This window comes from Conger conger, chromosome 13 (assembly GCF_963514075.1).
Source record: "Conger conger chromosome 13, fConCon1.1, whole genome shotgun sequence".
Lineage (NCBI taxonomy): Eukaryota > Metazoa > Chordata > Actinopteri > Anguilliformes > Congridae > Conger > Conger conger.
The window spans coordinates 9,760,171-9,776,754 of NC_083772.1; the positions used below are offsets into that span (position 1 = coordinate 9,760,171).

Here is a 16,584-nt window from a genome sequence, read left to right on the forward strand (position 1 = left end):
AAGCGCAGCAGTTTTGAGACAGAAAAAGATCCTGGGAAGCGCACAGTAACGTAAAGCACAGGGGCGGCACAAATGCCAAACGGCCAGAAACACAGCACCGCAGGCAGGGTGGAGGGGGTCCCGGTCCAGAATCAGGGGCTCAGGCCAGGGCGTAGGGTGAGGGCAGGGGCGGTCCGCATGCCCTCCTGACCAGCGCGCAAAACCCAACCAAACCCAAACCAAACCCCCGAATCCAACAGAAACTACACATTTCAGTCCGCCCCACGTGGAATCCCCAGCGTGCGTTCCTGCCCAGCGGGGCGGGGGGGTGGGGGGGTTGAGCAGGGTCCAGAGCTCTGGTCCCGCCCGAATCAGCCCACCTACCTAGCCCTTTTATGAAGCTGATGACACTGGCCTTGCTCCAGCAAACCGCCATCCCTTCCATGGCCGGGCAGGGGGTGGGGGAAAGGGGAGACTCAACGGTATCCAGGGATTGTCCGATGAAAAAAAAAAAAAAGAAGAAGAAGAAGAAGAAAAAAGCACACAGACTACAGGTCCTCCATAGCGTCCGTTCCCCGGAGGTCCTGCAGCTCCATGGCGAGGGGACCCGGCCTGGGCGCGGGTCGAGGGGAGGGGGGGGAGGGGGGAGAGAGGGGTGTTTTTGAGGGTTTTTCGAGCCTGAGCGAGCGCTGCCTTCTCCAGCGGCTCTCTGCTGCCTTGTGATCGCCCAGCTGCCTCCCCAGACTGAAGGTCAGGCAGGAATTTTAGCTGAGGCACTGCAGAGAGTGACGAGGTCCAACATTGCGCGGTGGCATAGTTCAGGCGCTATATTTATCTCCGGGTACACACTATACTGACAGATCGGCCTCCCCGCCACACACACCCTACCCCAGCGTGCAGAGGGAGCGAGGAGCCGACCACCGGGGCGTAATCACCCACCTCCGTGGTGGTGGAGGGGGGAGGGGGGGGGGGTAAATCAGTTTGAGAGGACGGAGGACACTTGTGAGGGGTTACCCTGCGGTTAATATCTCCCGTATGGCCGCCGGCTCATGCGTCGCGGTTGCAGCCAGGACTCAAACCGAGCGCAGATACTCCAGATTCCAACGCCGAAATACTACACCCCGACCAGATGAGGCTGCAACGCTATCTCTATGCAAACAAGATTCCCAGGGAGAAAAAAAAAAAAAAAACATCTTCAATTATAAAAGTATCTAAGTGACCTACATCACAATTCGAGCATGCCGCTCATGATTGATCTAGTTGGAATGTAAAGTTTTGAAAGGTTGGGGGCGCTTCGCCTATGGAACATGCTCTTGAGGAGCTCGGGGTGCATCTTAAGAGGAAGGCTGTTGTTTTGATACACTGCGAAAGCCGGAGCTTAGAATCTGAGCTGCACTGTAAATCCAAGACATGTCACGTATACCGCAGAATCGCTCCATTAAACAGTAAGCTCTGCCAAATTAGGCTTTGAAGTCTCAAAGCCCCAACTGTAAAATGCCTGAAATACATGTCACAGCCCTGCAGCAGTACTAGGTAATAGAAACAGAGAGAGATAAAGCGCTAGAAACGTATGCTCACGTCTCATACGGGTTAGAGTAATGCAGGTCAGCACACACGACGCTGTGCATTTCTATGTCAGGCTCTTCTGCCCACAGGGATATGACCACAGGGCTGCTTTCAGGGGAATGTTGCTTTTTTGGGTTTTTACATTACATTATTTGGCATTTGGCAGACGCTCATATTCAGAGCAACGTACAGTGGATTAGACTAAGCAGGAGACAGTCCTCCGCTGGAGCAATGCAGGGTTAAGGGCCTTGCTCAAGGGCCCAACGGTTCTGCGGAGCTTATTGTGGCTACACCGGTTCGAGCCACCGACCTTGCGTGTCCCAGTCATTTACCTTAACCACTACGCCACAGGCCGTTCTGCAGAGCAGCTGACATGAACCCCAGAACCCGCAAGAGGACCGGGACGTGGAGAACGCGAGGCAGAGAGCAAAGCTATTTACCAAACAGTAAAAAAAACATCCAGCGAGAGCCCCAGCGAGCGTGCGGGCGCGAGGGAAACGCTGTCACACGCAATCCCGACCCACGCGCTCACCGATCGGCACGCAAACGAAGCGCAAAGGAATGATGGGGTAACTGCCTTTCCGTTTGCGCCTTTGAGATCATTTACAATCTCGAGTGGAGGGGAACTTCCCCCCGCCAGGTTCACATCAAGCTCACAGCCGGGGCGCCATGGCAACGCTGGAACGGGTATGCATTTCCCGGCTTGTTTATGGAGCGGGGGCAGAGCGAACGCGGGCTGTATTGTGTGCGGACAATGCGGGGGTAGGCCCGGCCAGCTCCGGGCGGTGGAAGGAAGCAGGGTATGGAGCAGAGGGGGCGGGGGGGGGGTCGGAGCAGGGGGGTTGGCTCCATGCTGGAGGCGCAGGGTGCTGGATTAAGCCTGAGGCCCTACATGTGACTCGGCAAACAAGAGGCTAGCTAAGGAACACTGAGCATTACATCACCGCTACGCTGAAAAGCCTCTGAGCACGATGTACGTTCCCTGGAGGACAATACAGGCGGAATAACAACGCCTCTGTCTCTCTCTCTCTCTCTCTCTGCATCTCGCTCTGTCCTTCAATCTCTCTTTCTCACACACCAAGCAGAATAACACACAAACAAGCTTGCACACCCACATATACACCAACAAGCTTGCATGCACAAACAAACACACAAACAAGCTTGGACGCACAAACATACATAAACAAGCTTGCACACCCACATACACACAAACAAGCTTGTACGCACAAACATACACACAAACAAGCTTGTACACACACATACACAGAAACAAGCTTGCATGCACAAACATACACATCAACAAGCTTGCACGCACAAACATACACAAACAAGCTTGTACGCACAAACATACACACAAACAACCTTGTATGCACAAACATACACAAACAAGCTTGTATGCACAAACATACACAAACAAGCTTGTATGCACAAACATACACATCAACAAGCTTGCACGCACAAACATATACACAAACAACCTTGTATGCACAAACATACACAAACAAGCTTGTACGCACAAACATACACACAAACAACCTTGTATGCACAAACATACACAAACAAGCTTGTATGCACAAACATACACAAACAAGCTTGTATGCACAAACATACACACAAACAAGCTTGCACACACAAACATACACACAAACAAGCTTGCACGCACAAACATATACATGAACAAGATTGTACGCACAAACATACACACAAACAAGCTTGCACACAATCATGTACACACACAAGTACTGACACATGAACACATTCACAACAGATACAAACACACAAGCACACAAGTGCGCACGCACACACACACACACACACACACACACAAACAAGCTTGCGTGCACAAACATGTATACGCACGCATACAAGCTCATGCACACACTTGTACAGACACACAAACACATCTAATAAGCTCGCTCTCTCTCTTTCTCACACACACACACACACACACACACACACACACACACACACACACATACAAACACACACCAATTAGCACACACAAACATCATACATGCTTTTAATAGTGCTGCCTGTAGGCCAGGTCTCCCTGGCAGAATGGATTCTTTATCTCAATGGGGCTTTCCTGGTATAATAAAGTTTAGAATAGCATACACGCCCTTGGCTGGCTCACTCTCCAATCCCTCACCAACCCTGGGAAAAACCGCCATCGTCCAAGTCTGTCTGAACAGAGTGGGCTCACATTCTTTTCCCACAAAAAGAACAAAATTATTTTTGGAATAAGAAAAAAAATATCACTGCAGGCATATTAACAAATTTGGGGTCATTCAGAAAATCTGCTCACTGATATACAGTCCATATGCTGAAAGATGTAGGCGATTCTGGGAACTGAAGACATGCGGTCAAATAAAATAAGTAAAGTAAAGTTTAAACCGACCAGATATGTCAGATCTGTTTATTTGGTTTGAAAGCATTCAGCAATTCCCCCAAAAGTTATAATCCAGTCTATTTCCTATTGCTTTAATTTAACTGATGAGAATCAGATGTGAATGGGGAATTCGGAAGCAAATGTGTCTGTGACAGTTGCACACGCTTCTACATGACAAAAGAGCACACCACAGAACGAGCTGGGGGTGTATTTCACAAAGCAAGGGGTTTCATCAAGCGGGATGACAGTTTGACAGTTAGCTGGATAACTGCGGCAAGTAAAACCCAGAACAGCTCCACAACTTTCAAGGTCTATGTTCCAGATTCGGTGGGGGCGGGGGGGGGGGCTCTGGGTTTTACTCAGAGGGGTTATCCAGCTAACTGAGTAATCCTGATTTGTGAAACACCCCACCCGCCACAGGTATGTTCAAAATCGGTCCAACGCCAAACAAGAGCGCACTGGCGACACCATCACCACCGACAACTGCAGGAAAAAAAACAACCCAAAGGTGGTGACTGAGGTGTGCGTGTGAGGGCTTGCGTTGGCGAGCCGAGCCTTGGCTGAGTGACAGCCCCCGAGACTGCAGCAGAGAGAGGTTTCACCAGGACATGTTTCACGAGCGCGGCCAACTGAGACGCCATACGCCCCGCACTGCCAAAAATGTCTGTCTTAACAAGCGTTTTTAGTCTGGTATTAAGATCCTAAGATCTTGTTTTTTTTCTCTCTTAAGTAGACAAATATTAGCTTGTTTTACGTTACTGTTTGCTTGACAAGTGAAAATGTATTTTATCGTATCAATCTTGAAATGAGTCAAGACTGTCTTAAATCATTGACAATATTTTGGTCTTATTTAGCAAAGAAGTAAGAATTTACATTTACATTTTAGTAATTTGGCAGACGCTTTTCATCCAAAGCGACTTACAAGTGCGTAGGAATTTGAAGTCTCAATATAAGTTCTATGTTGAGATTGAGTTATTCTTTAGTTTTCGCAGTGTGAGCTGCCCGGAGTCACACTCCTGGTGGGAAGGCCAGGAGGCTCTTTCACACAATTCACAGGCCTGGCGCTGGGGCCATTAACACCCCGCCCTGCCCAGGAACAGGACAGTCCCCTTAAGACAGACTCATTTTATTGTTAAAAAAGACTAAAATATTGCCAATAAATTTTTTCTTTTTTTTACAAATTTCAAGATTTACCAATGGGATAGGAAAATTTAACTTGTCGAGCAAACAGTAACTGAAAACAAGCTAATATTTCCTACTTTCTAAAACATTATTTATAAGTCCGACTACTAGACTAAAACACTGATGTTTTCTTTGCAGTGCAACCAGTGTTTCCATATGAATCCCTGCTGAGAGCTGGGCTGAGACTGTCCTCCACTGGACCGGCTAAAGAGAGCAGCATGCTGGCCCACGTTTCCCCCGAACAGGACAGAACCCAACACTGGCGCATGATGAAATGTTGAAAACCACACGTTCACCATGGTGTGGCAAGACGCCGTCTTCTGTGTTGGGCTCCCTTCCTGCACCGCAGTTGGCAAAGAGGCAGAAAAACAAGTGGCCGAACACGAGCTCGGTTTTAGTAGTCTGACATCATGCTGAAAAGACCAAAGCGAGAGAAAAGAGAGACAGAGAGAAAGAGAGCAAGAGAGTGAAAGAGAGCAGGAGAAAGGGAGAATGAAAGAGAGAGAGAATGAGAGAGAGAGAGAATGAGAGAGAGAGCTTGAAATCACTAATGGTAGTTATAAAATCCTTCTCAAAACAGGTGCACAGAGGGATGGCACAGAGGGGCAGTTTACAGTAAATACAGGACGTTCTGTACTTTACACGACAGAACGTTAACCTGAAACATGCCCACGGGCAGGCAGTGTTGATGTGAGGTGGGACGGGGGGGACGGGGGGGGTCAATGGTGCCTGCAGTAGCCTTTCCCCTACCCCCAAACTGTGTGGCAAACTCATGAAAACCCCCAACACTCCAAACAGCTCCCACAGCGAAGCCCATTGGCTGAGGAGAGACAGGATTTTGGAGCTCTTCCAGGAGGTGCGAGGCTGTGAGGTGAGAGGAGAAGAAGAGTTTGACGCGACAGCCCGGCGAAGCGCGTTCTTGCGCCGCTCGGCATTCTGGGATCAGCTGACAGTCAGAGTCCCCCAGGAGACACTGATCACCTGCTGAGCCGCTAAAACAACCCTGCTGTCACGCACAAATAAAAACACCAAAAAGAACAAACTACACATCAACAAACACTTTAAAAAAAAGGTCAAAAATGAATACAAACTTGGCTGCCGCGGCCTAATATCGGCTGATTGAATTAGCCCTATCTTAAGAGCAGTTAGCTTAAGATTAATTTTGTGATTACAAGCAGGGGGTGAATTATTTTACGAGGTGATGGGCTGATAAACTGCGGGCTGACTGTGGACAGCAACGCGATGGGAAATCATGTGAAAACGCGACAGAACCGCAGAAATGAAGCTACATAGATGTGCGCAGGAAGTCCCTGCCTTCCCTCCGCGGTGTGTAATCCATTGCATAACACACACGTTTATCTGTCCTCCTCTCTGTCCGCGCGCTGGCACGGAAGCAGAGGCGTGAGCCGCGGATGCTGGTCTCCGTGGCGGGAGAGCTCCTGGACAGCAGAGCCCCCGCTGCTGGCCCGTTCCTCTCCCAGAGCACGTAAAGGACGGATTACGACACGGTGTAAACACGACGGGGACGCGGCTGAAGGACAGGGCAGCGCACCGCGCGGCTGGCCAACCAAACCTCCGCTAATCCCATTACCGCCGACCTCACCACAACCGCCCCAACGACACAGCGGCTACTTACAGTCCATAACATTCACCGACACCTACAGGACAACAGAGCGAGGGAGAGAGAGAGAGAGGGGGAGAGAGAGAGAGAGAGAGAGAGAGAGGGAGAGAGAGAGAGACGCAGAGAGGGGCAGAGAGAGAGGGGGAGAGAGATTCAGAGATGGGCAGAGAGAGAAGGAGAGATGGAGAGAGAGACGCAGAGAGGGGCAGAGAGAGAGAGAAGGAGAGAGACGCAGAGAGGGGCAGAGAGAGAGAGAGAGAGAGAGGAAGGATACCAGTCCGCGCCGTTTCTGGGAGCACGTGCAGGACAATAACAGAGCGTGCGCGGGTGCTTACCGCCGCTCCAGGACTTGAGCAGAGACTTGATGCTGATCTCAAAGAAGCCCGAGTCCTGCTGGCTGGCCATGGCTGCGGCGGGCGAGAGCGCGAGGGCACCGCGGCAACTGCGTCCCCCGGCAACCGGGACGGGACGGGGGGCGGGCACGAGAAGCCCGCTGACACCTCCCGAACGACGCGGACGGAGCCCCCACTCTCTCTCCCTCTTCCTCCTCCTCCTCCTGTCCTCCCGGCTGTCAGCCTACACTCTCTCTCTCTCGCTCTCTCGCTCTCGCTCTCCCTCTCGCTGTTCCTGTTTGTCTGTGTCTTCCTCCCTGTTCCTCTCTGACACTCTCTCCCTCTCTGTCCCTCTCACGCACTCTCTCCCTCTCTCCCTCTCTCACACTCTCTCTTTCTCCGTCTCCCCCCCCCCCCCCCTCACTCCCCCCCTCCCCTACAGAGAAGCCGTGGCAGCCAGCGGGCGGGGGAGCGGCCTCTTTAAATAAGCGAGAACACAGGAGCCAATCCTCTTAGCCGAGAGCGCTTAATAATAACCGCCATTTGTCTGAGCGGTGCGGCCGCCGCTAAGCGTGCCTCTGTCCCCGGGGCGGTGTGCCAAAACCACCGCACTCGAAGGGGTCTGGGACATCAGGAGAGAGAGGGAGCTCGGCCCAATCACAGCCTCCCCCGCTGACCAACGCGCAGAGTCTGTCGCCGAACACTCGCACCCACGAGGGGCCGGGGACGATACAGCGATGGCACTGTCCTGCTGCAGTTACATTTTACATTTTTGTCATTTGGCAGACGCTTTTAATCCAAAGCGACTTACAAGTGCTTAGGTTCTACCACAAGTCAAAGCATCACATCCAGAACTAGGAAAATACACATGGAATGCTGTTCAAAACATAGTCGTCATCATAAGTGCATTTTATTTTATTTTATTATTATTATTATTTATTTTATTTTTTTTGGGGGGGGGGGGGGTAGACAAGGATAGGGATATCAGAAAGGAGGGGCGGGGGAAATCAGGAGGATTTCTCTGTAGCACTCTTTACTCTAAGGAACAGAGCACTTAACCCGGCGCAGCCTGGCTGAGCTGAAGGACCTGCGGACCGCGACTAAAAACGTTTCGCTCATCTCCCTGGCCTCACGAGACAGAATGAGAGCACAAAAAAAGTGAAAGAAACCTAAACATGGTCAGACTGAGAGTTTCACTGCTTGAGACTGAGGAAGAGCAAGAAAAAGTACAAAAGAAAGACAAGAGAGACAACAGTTGGAGAGAGGGAGAGAGGGAGGGAGAGAGAGAGAGAGGAGGCTGGTGTCATGTGAGACACAGGTATAGTTACAGTACAGGGTGAGCTGACTCATCAGTCTGTGTGCTGTAATGCAACCACTCCACTGTGACAGCGTGACCCCGCCCACTGAGTAATCCTGACCAATCACAGACACTGTTCCCTCCAAGCACAGTTGCCGAACACAGAGGCCTCCTAATCTGTTGTAATGATGACAACAGCGCTGTAACCTACGATGATATCATGTTTTATGTTTTATCAACAGGAAGTCTTCACATCCGCACAGCCAGTTCACGTCCTCCCTAGTGGTATGTCCAGTTAACACTCCACAGAGCACTGTGGCCCAGGGTCTGACAAAGCTATGCACCCCCACCGGCGTGACCTACGACCTGCCCGCCCTGATCACCATGGTTACACAGTTCCGGGCCCTCTAACGGTTACCTTTGTGTTCCGCTGAAGAGCCCGTGGCCAATCACGCGGCAGGGAGATACACCAGGTGGTGTACGCCCTGCACGTTCACGCCTGTTCTCCGTTCTGGTTGCTCAGTGGTGGAAAGACTTGCCTACCACTGTCAGGACAGTAGAATTCCTCCCCGTATTCCGACACAGACTGAAAACACACTGTTTCAGACGGTACCTTAGTCCCCCCCCCCCAATATCCTTCTTGGGGATACATCCTACATAAAAATAAAAGAAAACAGAAAAAAAACATTTGCACTGACAATGACTATCATTTTTTTTGTTAGAACTGCCCTTCATGCGTGTTTTGCTTTTTATGAATTTGATGCTTATAACTTGTTGAAGAACTTCCGCACTTACGCTTTGAATTAAAAGCGTCTGCTAAAAGGCTAAAATTTAAAAATAAATATATGCCGACTGGGAATTCCCTTAGTGGCGAAAGCCTATTCACACACCTCCCAAAAAAGAGCTGTCACTCACAGCCACCGTCTGCGTGCCTCTGGTATAAAAGTTTGGGCGCCACCCGGACACACGTACATCAGGATGGAACATAGCTCCTCCCTGGCTGTGCCTGTAAACACAGATCTAAAGGCACAGCCCACAAGGGGCTACGAAGGGAGGGGGCTGTTTCTCTGTTGTTGTGCTAGTAACCTGGCAACAAATAGATCTGAGAACTGACACTGGTGTATTCTAAGGGTATCTTACTTTAGACCGTTCACTGTTCAAATGAAACATATTTTTAGGCTTGAACAATAGCAAAAGGGGGCTTTGGGTTTTGGTGTCGAGGTGGTCACGGTGTATGGTACAATTTTTAATGTAGATTTAAAAGTTAAAATGTTTCGGATCTTTGGCGTTGCCCCCTTGTCCAAACTGATTACCTGTATAGTTTCTGTATGTGACAATAATTTCACCTACAGCTCAATTTCAACTACCGGACTGAATCGGTCATTCCTATCACTATGGTAACGTTATAGGACTAACCCTCCACTTGTAAGTAGAGAATATGAGAGTAATATCACAGCTCTCTTTTAAACACTTTCCTTTTTAACCATGATACAGCAGGTGCTTTAGTGTTATTCAGTGCCTCGAATAACCTGGAGCGCAAAGAAATAAACACGAATGAGGTACACAGTCTCAGCGGAAAATAGACATGAGGAATGATGAAACAGCTTGAAATGATAAAATAAACAAATTCACACACTCGGGGAAATTCATAGTCGTAAAAATAGTGAGAAATAAATTCATCTTTTAAAGAAAAACGACAGCGTGTATGTTTGAAAACATTACTCATTCATTGATTTCAAAATATCCTAAAATGACGCCATCCAACTCCTGCAGTTATAGGCTGAATTACATATTAATATAGTAATGACTCTGTACAGGTGTAAATGTTATGCACAGGAGCTGTTATTTCCTTCCATCTACTAGGCAACTGCAGTGTGCATTTCACCAGAGACATTTTTCAACAGCCCTAGGCTGTCCTCTCCTTGTAATAAATAAATAAAATTGGCCCACAGGACTGTTTTTGAAATGAAACTTTCTAAAGCACAATGGTGGTCCCGCCTCCTCTCCCCCTCCTTATGTCACCTGGCAGATACCTCATCTCCATTGCGAAAGGCGACGGGACTCCCCGTCATCCACACCTTCGCGAGACAGGAAACAGGATATGACAGCGAGTGTTCTCGGTGATTTGGTGGGGGTTGGGGCGGGTGATGAAATGAAACTGCAGACAGGAGTAGCCCTATTGTTAGGCCTCGCACTTAGATCTGATTTGGGAAAGGTGTGGTCTCCGAATTCAAAAGAGTGGTACAGGAACTCCGCCTAAACCACAGGGCAGCAACCCACCCCCCACACCCCACACCCCCCACCCCTCCAGGGCCTGCCCTGATGGCACTCAGGGAATGTAAATGCCAAACTTGCATTTATTTGTCAGGCAAATGTAAGGACACATTTTGACTGAAACCAGCCCACAGCAGAGAGCGTATCAGTCTGACTTCCTCTGAGTCTCACATGCCAGCTTCGTCACAAGCTTGATTCAGTCTGCGAGACTTAACTTAGATAAATATACCCAGCTCTTTACACACTCCTTACAGACGGTCTATAACACGAAGATATTTATACTGAGGCAACTGTTACTGCAACTACAGCACATATACAGTGGGCTCCAGAATGATTGCCACCCTAAATAAAAATGCGTATGATAAACAACATGGATAATGATCTATATTTTATGTTCAAACCTATGGGAAAACTACATCATTTTATTTCAATACATTTACTTTGAAATCTTTGACAGGGGTGTTTGCACAAAGTATTAAACCAGGGGTGCCAATAATCGTGGAACCTGTTTTTGGGGGAAATGTATTTTTGTATTTGAAAAATGTTAGACTTTGTTTGATTCCATTGAATTATTAATAAAGCACACTGCTTTCCACATGTTGGGAACTGAAGCTTATGTGAATAAAAGTACTATTTTTAATTTACAGCATTTTCTGTGAATATTTACCACAAAATAATGTGCAGATAATTTGCCAATAATAAATTCTGGAGCCCACTGTATAAACACACACACACACACACACACACACACACACACACACACACACACACACATCTCTGAGCCTAACTGAGATACACACACACAGCCCTTATGAGAACCCAGGCTGGTTACAGTACACACTTTTCTCTGACAGTTTACATTATTGTTTAACACGTTTAGTGACCAGATGTGCCACTCACCCTGACACCCAGGCCTGGAGGGGCAAAATACAGAACATTCTGCACAGTAAAGAATGTCCTCACTCACTCACTCACTCACTCACTCACTCACTCACTCACTCACTCACTCACTCACTCACTCACTCACTCACACACTCACTCACTCACTCACTCACTCACTCACACACACACACACTCACTCACTCACTCACTCACTCACACACACACTCACTCACTCACTCACTCACACTCACTCACTCACTCACTCACTCACTCACAGACTCACTCACTCACACACTCACACACTCACTCACTCACTCACTCACTCACTGACTCACTCACTCACTCACTGACTCACTCACACACTCACTCACACACTCACACACTCACTCACTCACTCACACACTCACTCACACACTCACACACTCACTCACTCACTCACTCACTCACTCACTCACTCACTCACTCACTCACGCACAAACAAGAAGCCCTGGCTTTCCAGTTTCCACATTCACCAAAATGGCTGTGTCGAGCACGGACTCATTTCCATTGCAAATGAAAGCTAATGGCTGTGACATTGCATCACACCCCCGAAACAATTATTCACCGGGCCGAACAGCAAAAGCTCTCTCAGGTGTCAGGGCCCTGCAAGGCCTTCCAAAACCAAGACTGCCGCTGCCCTCGGCTACGACCGAAGACAAAGGCGATGAGGATTCAGCTCCGACGGAACCTGTGTCACAGGTCTTGTGATCCCTCCCCTCCCATGTTTGAAAAGGCAAAACAAAAGTAAATAAAACTACTGACACCTGCCTACTTACTGTGTACACACATCTACTGTACGTACGTCTTTTATTTTTCAGCTGAATCTATGCTTGCCTTTTCATTTAATAACTTAGGTGTGGCATGTTACAGTAGCACCCATTGCTGTAACTAGCCTTGCTGAGAGGCCCACTTTTTTCTCATTTCAGTGCAGGAAGACTGTTGAGAACGCAGGCTGATAGCTTGGTAAGACTGATTTCTCAAAATCATAATATGCAATACAAATTTCATATTCTACTTTTTAAATGAAGGGGAAAATTACTTTTAACTGGCTGATGTAAACACTACCAATGTAGTGTTATGAAGCAAAACAATAGTGTGCTAAACAACTCTGTCCAGTAATTTACGGGTACGTCATCTAAAATCAAACACCAACTTCACAAATGCAAACTGTTTGCACTCAGAGAATCCTATGCTTGTGCGTTCAGTGTTTAAAAAGGAAAAATGCAGTGTTTGATGTGATGCAGTGTTAACTGAGTTTGGTGTGAATGACCTGAGCTCTCTGCACACACACACACACATGCACGCACACACACACACACAGGATGAAGAAGATGCAGTGTTGCCCTCCCTGACTGGCCCGTGTCTTTCTTGCAATCGACAGGCACACTGTTGCCCTGTGCTGGTCGAGAGAGTGACTTGTGCTTATAACACATACGATAAGAGCCTTGTGCTTACACTACACCCAGAGAGTGACTGGCATGTGTGCAGTACATTACATTACATGTCATTTCGCGACGATTTTATCCAAAGCGACTTACAGTTGATTAGACTAAGCAGGAGACAATCCTCCCCTGGAGCAATGCAGATTTAAGGGCCTTGCTCAGTTGCCCAATGGCTGTGCGGATCTTATTGTGGGGGGATCGAACAACCGACCTTGTGGGTCCCAGTCATGTACCTTAACCACTATGCTACAGGCCGCCCATGAATAGAATACACCAGTGTAAGAGCCTTGTGCTTACATCCAGGGGTGCCATCAGGGATTTTGGGCCCCGTGATCAGATCTTTAGATCACTGGACCCCACCACCCCAGGCTACCCCATTCACACACAATTAATTGAGGACCCCTGTCAGTCCCCCCCCCCCCCGCTATGGTGCCCCTGACTACGTCACATCCTCTGGGCGTGGGGGGTGCAGCAGTCAGCGGGTGACTGACAGTTTCACACGGCTTACGTAAGCGCGGAATTGCGATGTGAATAGCCATTTCACTCTTCACACTCATCGGCTTTGGTACTCGACCTGAAACGGGAAACGAGAGGGCTTTGGAGCTCTGCGGGACAGCAAGCGGTTTTTTAAAAATAGAAAAGGGTGAGAAAAGAAGCACTGCGGTCCTCTGTCAAAGGGATGTTCACCAGATTGAGACTCATCTCATGAGGGAATTTCTGTGACTAAGAACTACAAGAGGAAGTGAGCAGTTTCCAGGGACGTGGAAGTCATCCTTTTTTCTGCAGAAATAATTCATTTGTGCTCATAGAGCAACACACAGAGCACAGCCACCTCTGAATCAGCTACTGTAAGCAGAACGGCTAAGACTGAATAGAGCTACCTACACCTTCAAGCATTTTGTCTTGATGGATGCACACAAAATCTATTTATTGAACATTCAAAGATTGTGCTTTTTTAGGTTGTGGTCGGAAAACAACACAAAATAATTCCTCTGGTACTGAGATACGTGACAGCACCTTCTCTTACCATGAGCTTTATAGAGCACTAAGAGTAGGGCCCCCTGATCAGGGCTGGCACAGGGAGCACTAAGAGCAGGGCTGGCACAGGGAGCACTAAGAACAGGGCCCCCTGATCAGGGCTGGCACAGGGAGCACTAAGAACAGGGCCCCCTGATCAGGGCTGGCACAGGGAGCACTAAGAACAGGGCCCCCTGATCAGGGCTGGCACAGGGAGCACTAAGACCAGGGCCCCCTGATCAGAGCTGGCACAGGGAGCACTAAGAACATGCCGGGTTGCTCCCCTGCCTCGCTCCTGGAGGTGAATCAGTTTGAATCTCATCAGATCTCAGCCCTGCAGCCCTGTCCCAAGCAGAGGGTTATGTAATTCCCACAGCTGAATCATTTCAGAGCCCAGACCATTAAACAGGATGGAGGTGAAGGGGGGGGGGGGGGGGGGGGGGGGAGCATGCTCAAAATCACCTAGGGTACAGTCGAGGGGGGAGGGGACAGGGCTTAAAGGGAACCATCTCGATGGTCCATGTTTTACTTCAATGTCGTTGAGAAAAAAATAATAATCCCAAAATTAGGCAACAGGCAATCGAGCAACACGCAGTGCGTGAGAACACTTAATTTGTTCACCTGAAACATTTTAAGCCCGCCTGCCAGGAACTGATAAAAAATGACAGGACATGATGAATTCAGCCTTCACTTTAATGTGTCGAACTGCGTCAAAGGCCAGCCTTAACCTATCACTCAGTGAACAATATATGGAGTTCACACATGAGCGGCCCAGCCCAACACATCCACGCTGCGTAAGAAAGGCTCCTCCAATCTTAAAGTAAACAATTACAATGTCAGACTCAGTGACAAATGATCCCTGGCCCGTAGACACGTAAATAGTAGGCGGAGGCCGCAACGCCGTGACAGAGCATCTGAGGGCCTGACCTGTTTGAGAGAAACCGCTGCACATTACAGCGAAAGGGCGTGAGCTTCTCCAGAAATGTTATCCTGTTCCAACAGGCCGCGATGCCTCTTTATTGCGCTGAAGTATTTGGGGAGTAACGTGTAGAGTGGTACTGTTCTCCAGTCTGCCTCTGCAGCCGTCCCAAAGCAGCAGCCCCCCCCCACAGGAAAACAACTATGTTCAGAGACATTCCAGCTGTTACAGCTTATCACGCGTTTCTAATGGGAGAATCGGAATCTGTCCATCTATCTTTCTGTACTGAGGCAGGGAGAAGGCTTATAATTTCAATAATTTTGTTATTTAACCGACGCCTTTATCCAAAGCCACTTACAGTTGATTAGACTAAGCAGGCTCCCCCTGGAGCAATGCAGGGTTAAGGGCCCCACGCTGTGCGGATGTTATTGTGGCTTGAACCACCAACCTTCCGGGTCCCAGATACTTACCTTAGCCACTCGGCTAGGCGTACAGACAAAGCGTAAATTGACTTTTTGGTCAGGCCCTTGAGCCTTGAGGTATTGGCAAGGCCTGGGCACTGTTTACGACCCGTCTCTCTCTCTCTCTCTCTCTCTCTCTCTCCATGACCAGGCCTGCTGTTTACACTCACAACAAGCTGAGCAGAGGACACCTTGAGTTCCCGGGATTGAACAGGAGATGGCTTTGATCACACGGCGTAGCAGCAGGCACTGCCACTGGCAAAATAAGGAATGCACCCCCCCCCCCCCTCAATCTTGCATCATGCCAGCTGTGCATGACTAATCTTCACTGGGATCTTCCAAGAAGAACTGGAGCCGCGCGTGTGAAGGCCCTGTCGATGTGTGTCCTCGGAGGCCGGCGGAGGGAACGCGGCGCACACGCAGAGGGCGGGTCACGCGGCGTGCGGTGACAGGGGCAGGGGTCCGTCCCATCGGGAGCGTCCCCGTTAAGAGCGTCCCCGCGGGCGCCCCTCCCAACCCCGGGCGGGTTACGCGAGTCTCACAGGAAGGAGATGCACTGTCTCAGCCACTCCCGCCGATGTAGCCACAGCACTGTTTACTGGTGGTCAAACTCACACTGCAGACTGATTTTATTTTTAAACTTCATTACATTATCAATGAACACGCTTGCTTGCTTGTTTTTTTATCCAGCTTCCGAAAAAAGGTTCCTGTCCCTCTTACTGAAATTGTCATAAAAATGTGGGATACACAGACTGTTTGAATATCCTGAATATGCACGTTTTACTTGATCATCATATGCAACCTATGCAACAGCACCTCAGCTTGTAGACTTTATGACACTGAACCAAAGCAAAACAAATAAAAATACACCCAGACTACCAACAGTAGAGTAAACTTCCTGGGTAGCAACATGCCAACTAGTTCAGTAAAGTTTGCTTTTGTTAATGCGTTGTTTTATTGCATATTGTTTAACTGGGCCACAGTAGTGAAACTGATTGTGATTGTATTTATGACTGTTTATTTGACACGATCATGTCCCTGTAAGTACAACATCCTCAGGTAAAGCACAAGCCTCGTTCCTTCAGTACATTTCCCGGATTTATTGGCAGTGGTGTGAGAGAGCAGGAACAGATGATTTAGCCAAATGAGCCGTTTCCACGCGGAGACGGAGAGCAGGCCTGCGA

General features: G+C 48.9%; 1 protein-coding gene across 7 annotated transcripts in view; it reads right to left on the reverse strand.

The window, feature by feature from the left end:
- Window positions 1-16,584, reverse strand: part of frya (furry homolog a (Drosophila)) — a 108,033-nt gene that overhangs the window by 79,972 nt on the left and 11,477 nt on the right. Inside the window, exon 1 of one of the 7 annotated variants that reach the window (XM_061217631.1) lies at window positions 7,073-7,180. The exons of 5 other annotated variants lie outside the window; for them this stretch is intronic. In XM_061217631.1, the coding sequence (XP_061073615.1) occupies window positions 7,073-7,142 (70 nt within the window). In that variant the 5' untranslated portion in view covers window positions 7,143-7,180. Of the gene's footprint in view, window positions 1-7,072; window positions 7,181-16,584 lie in introns of those variants that run through there. One more of the 7 variants, XM_061217636.1, reaches the window with a different exon arrangement.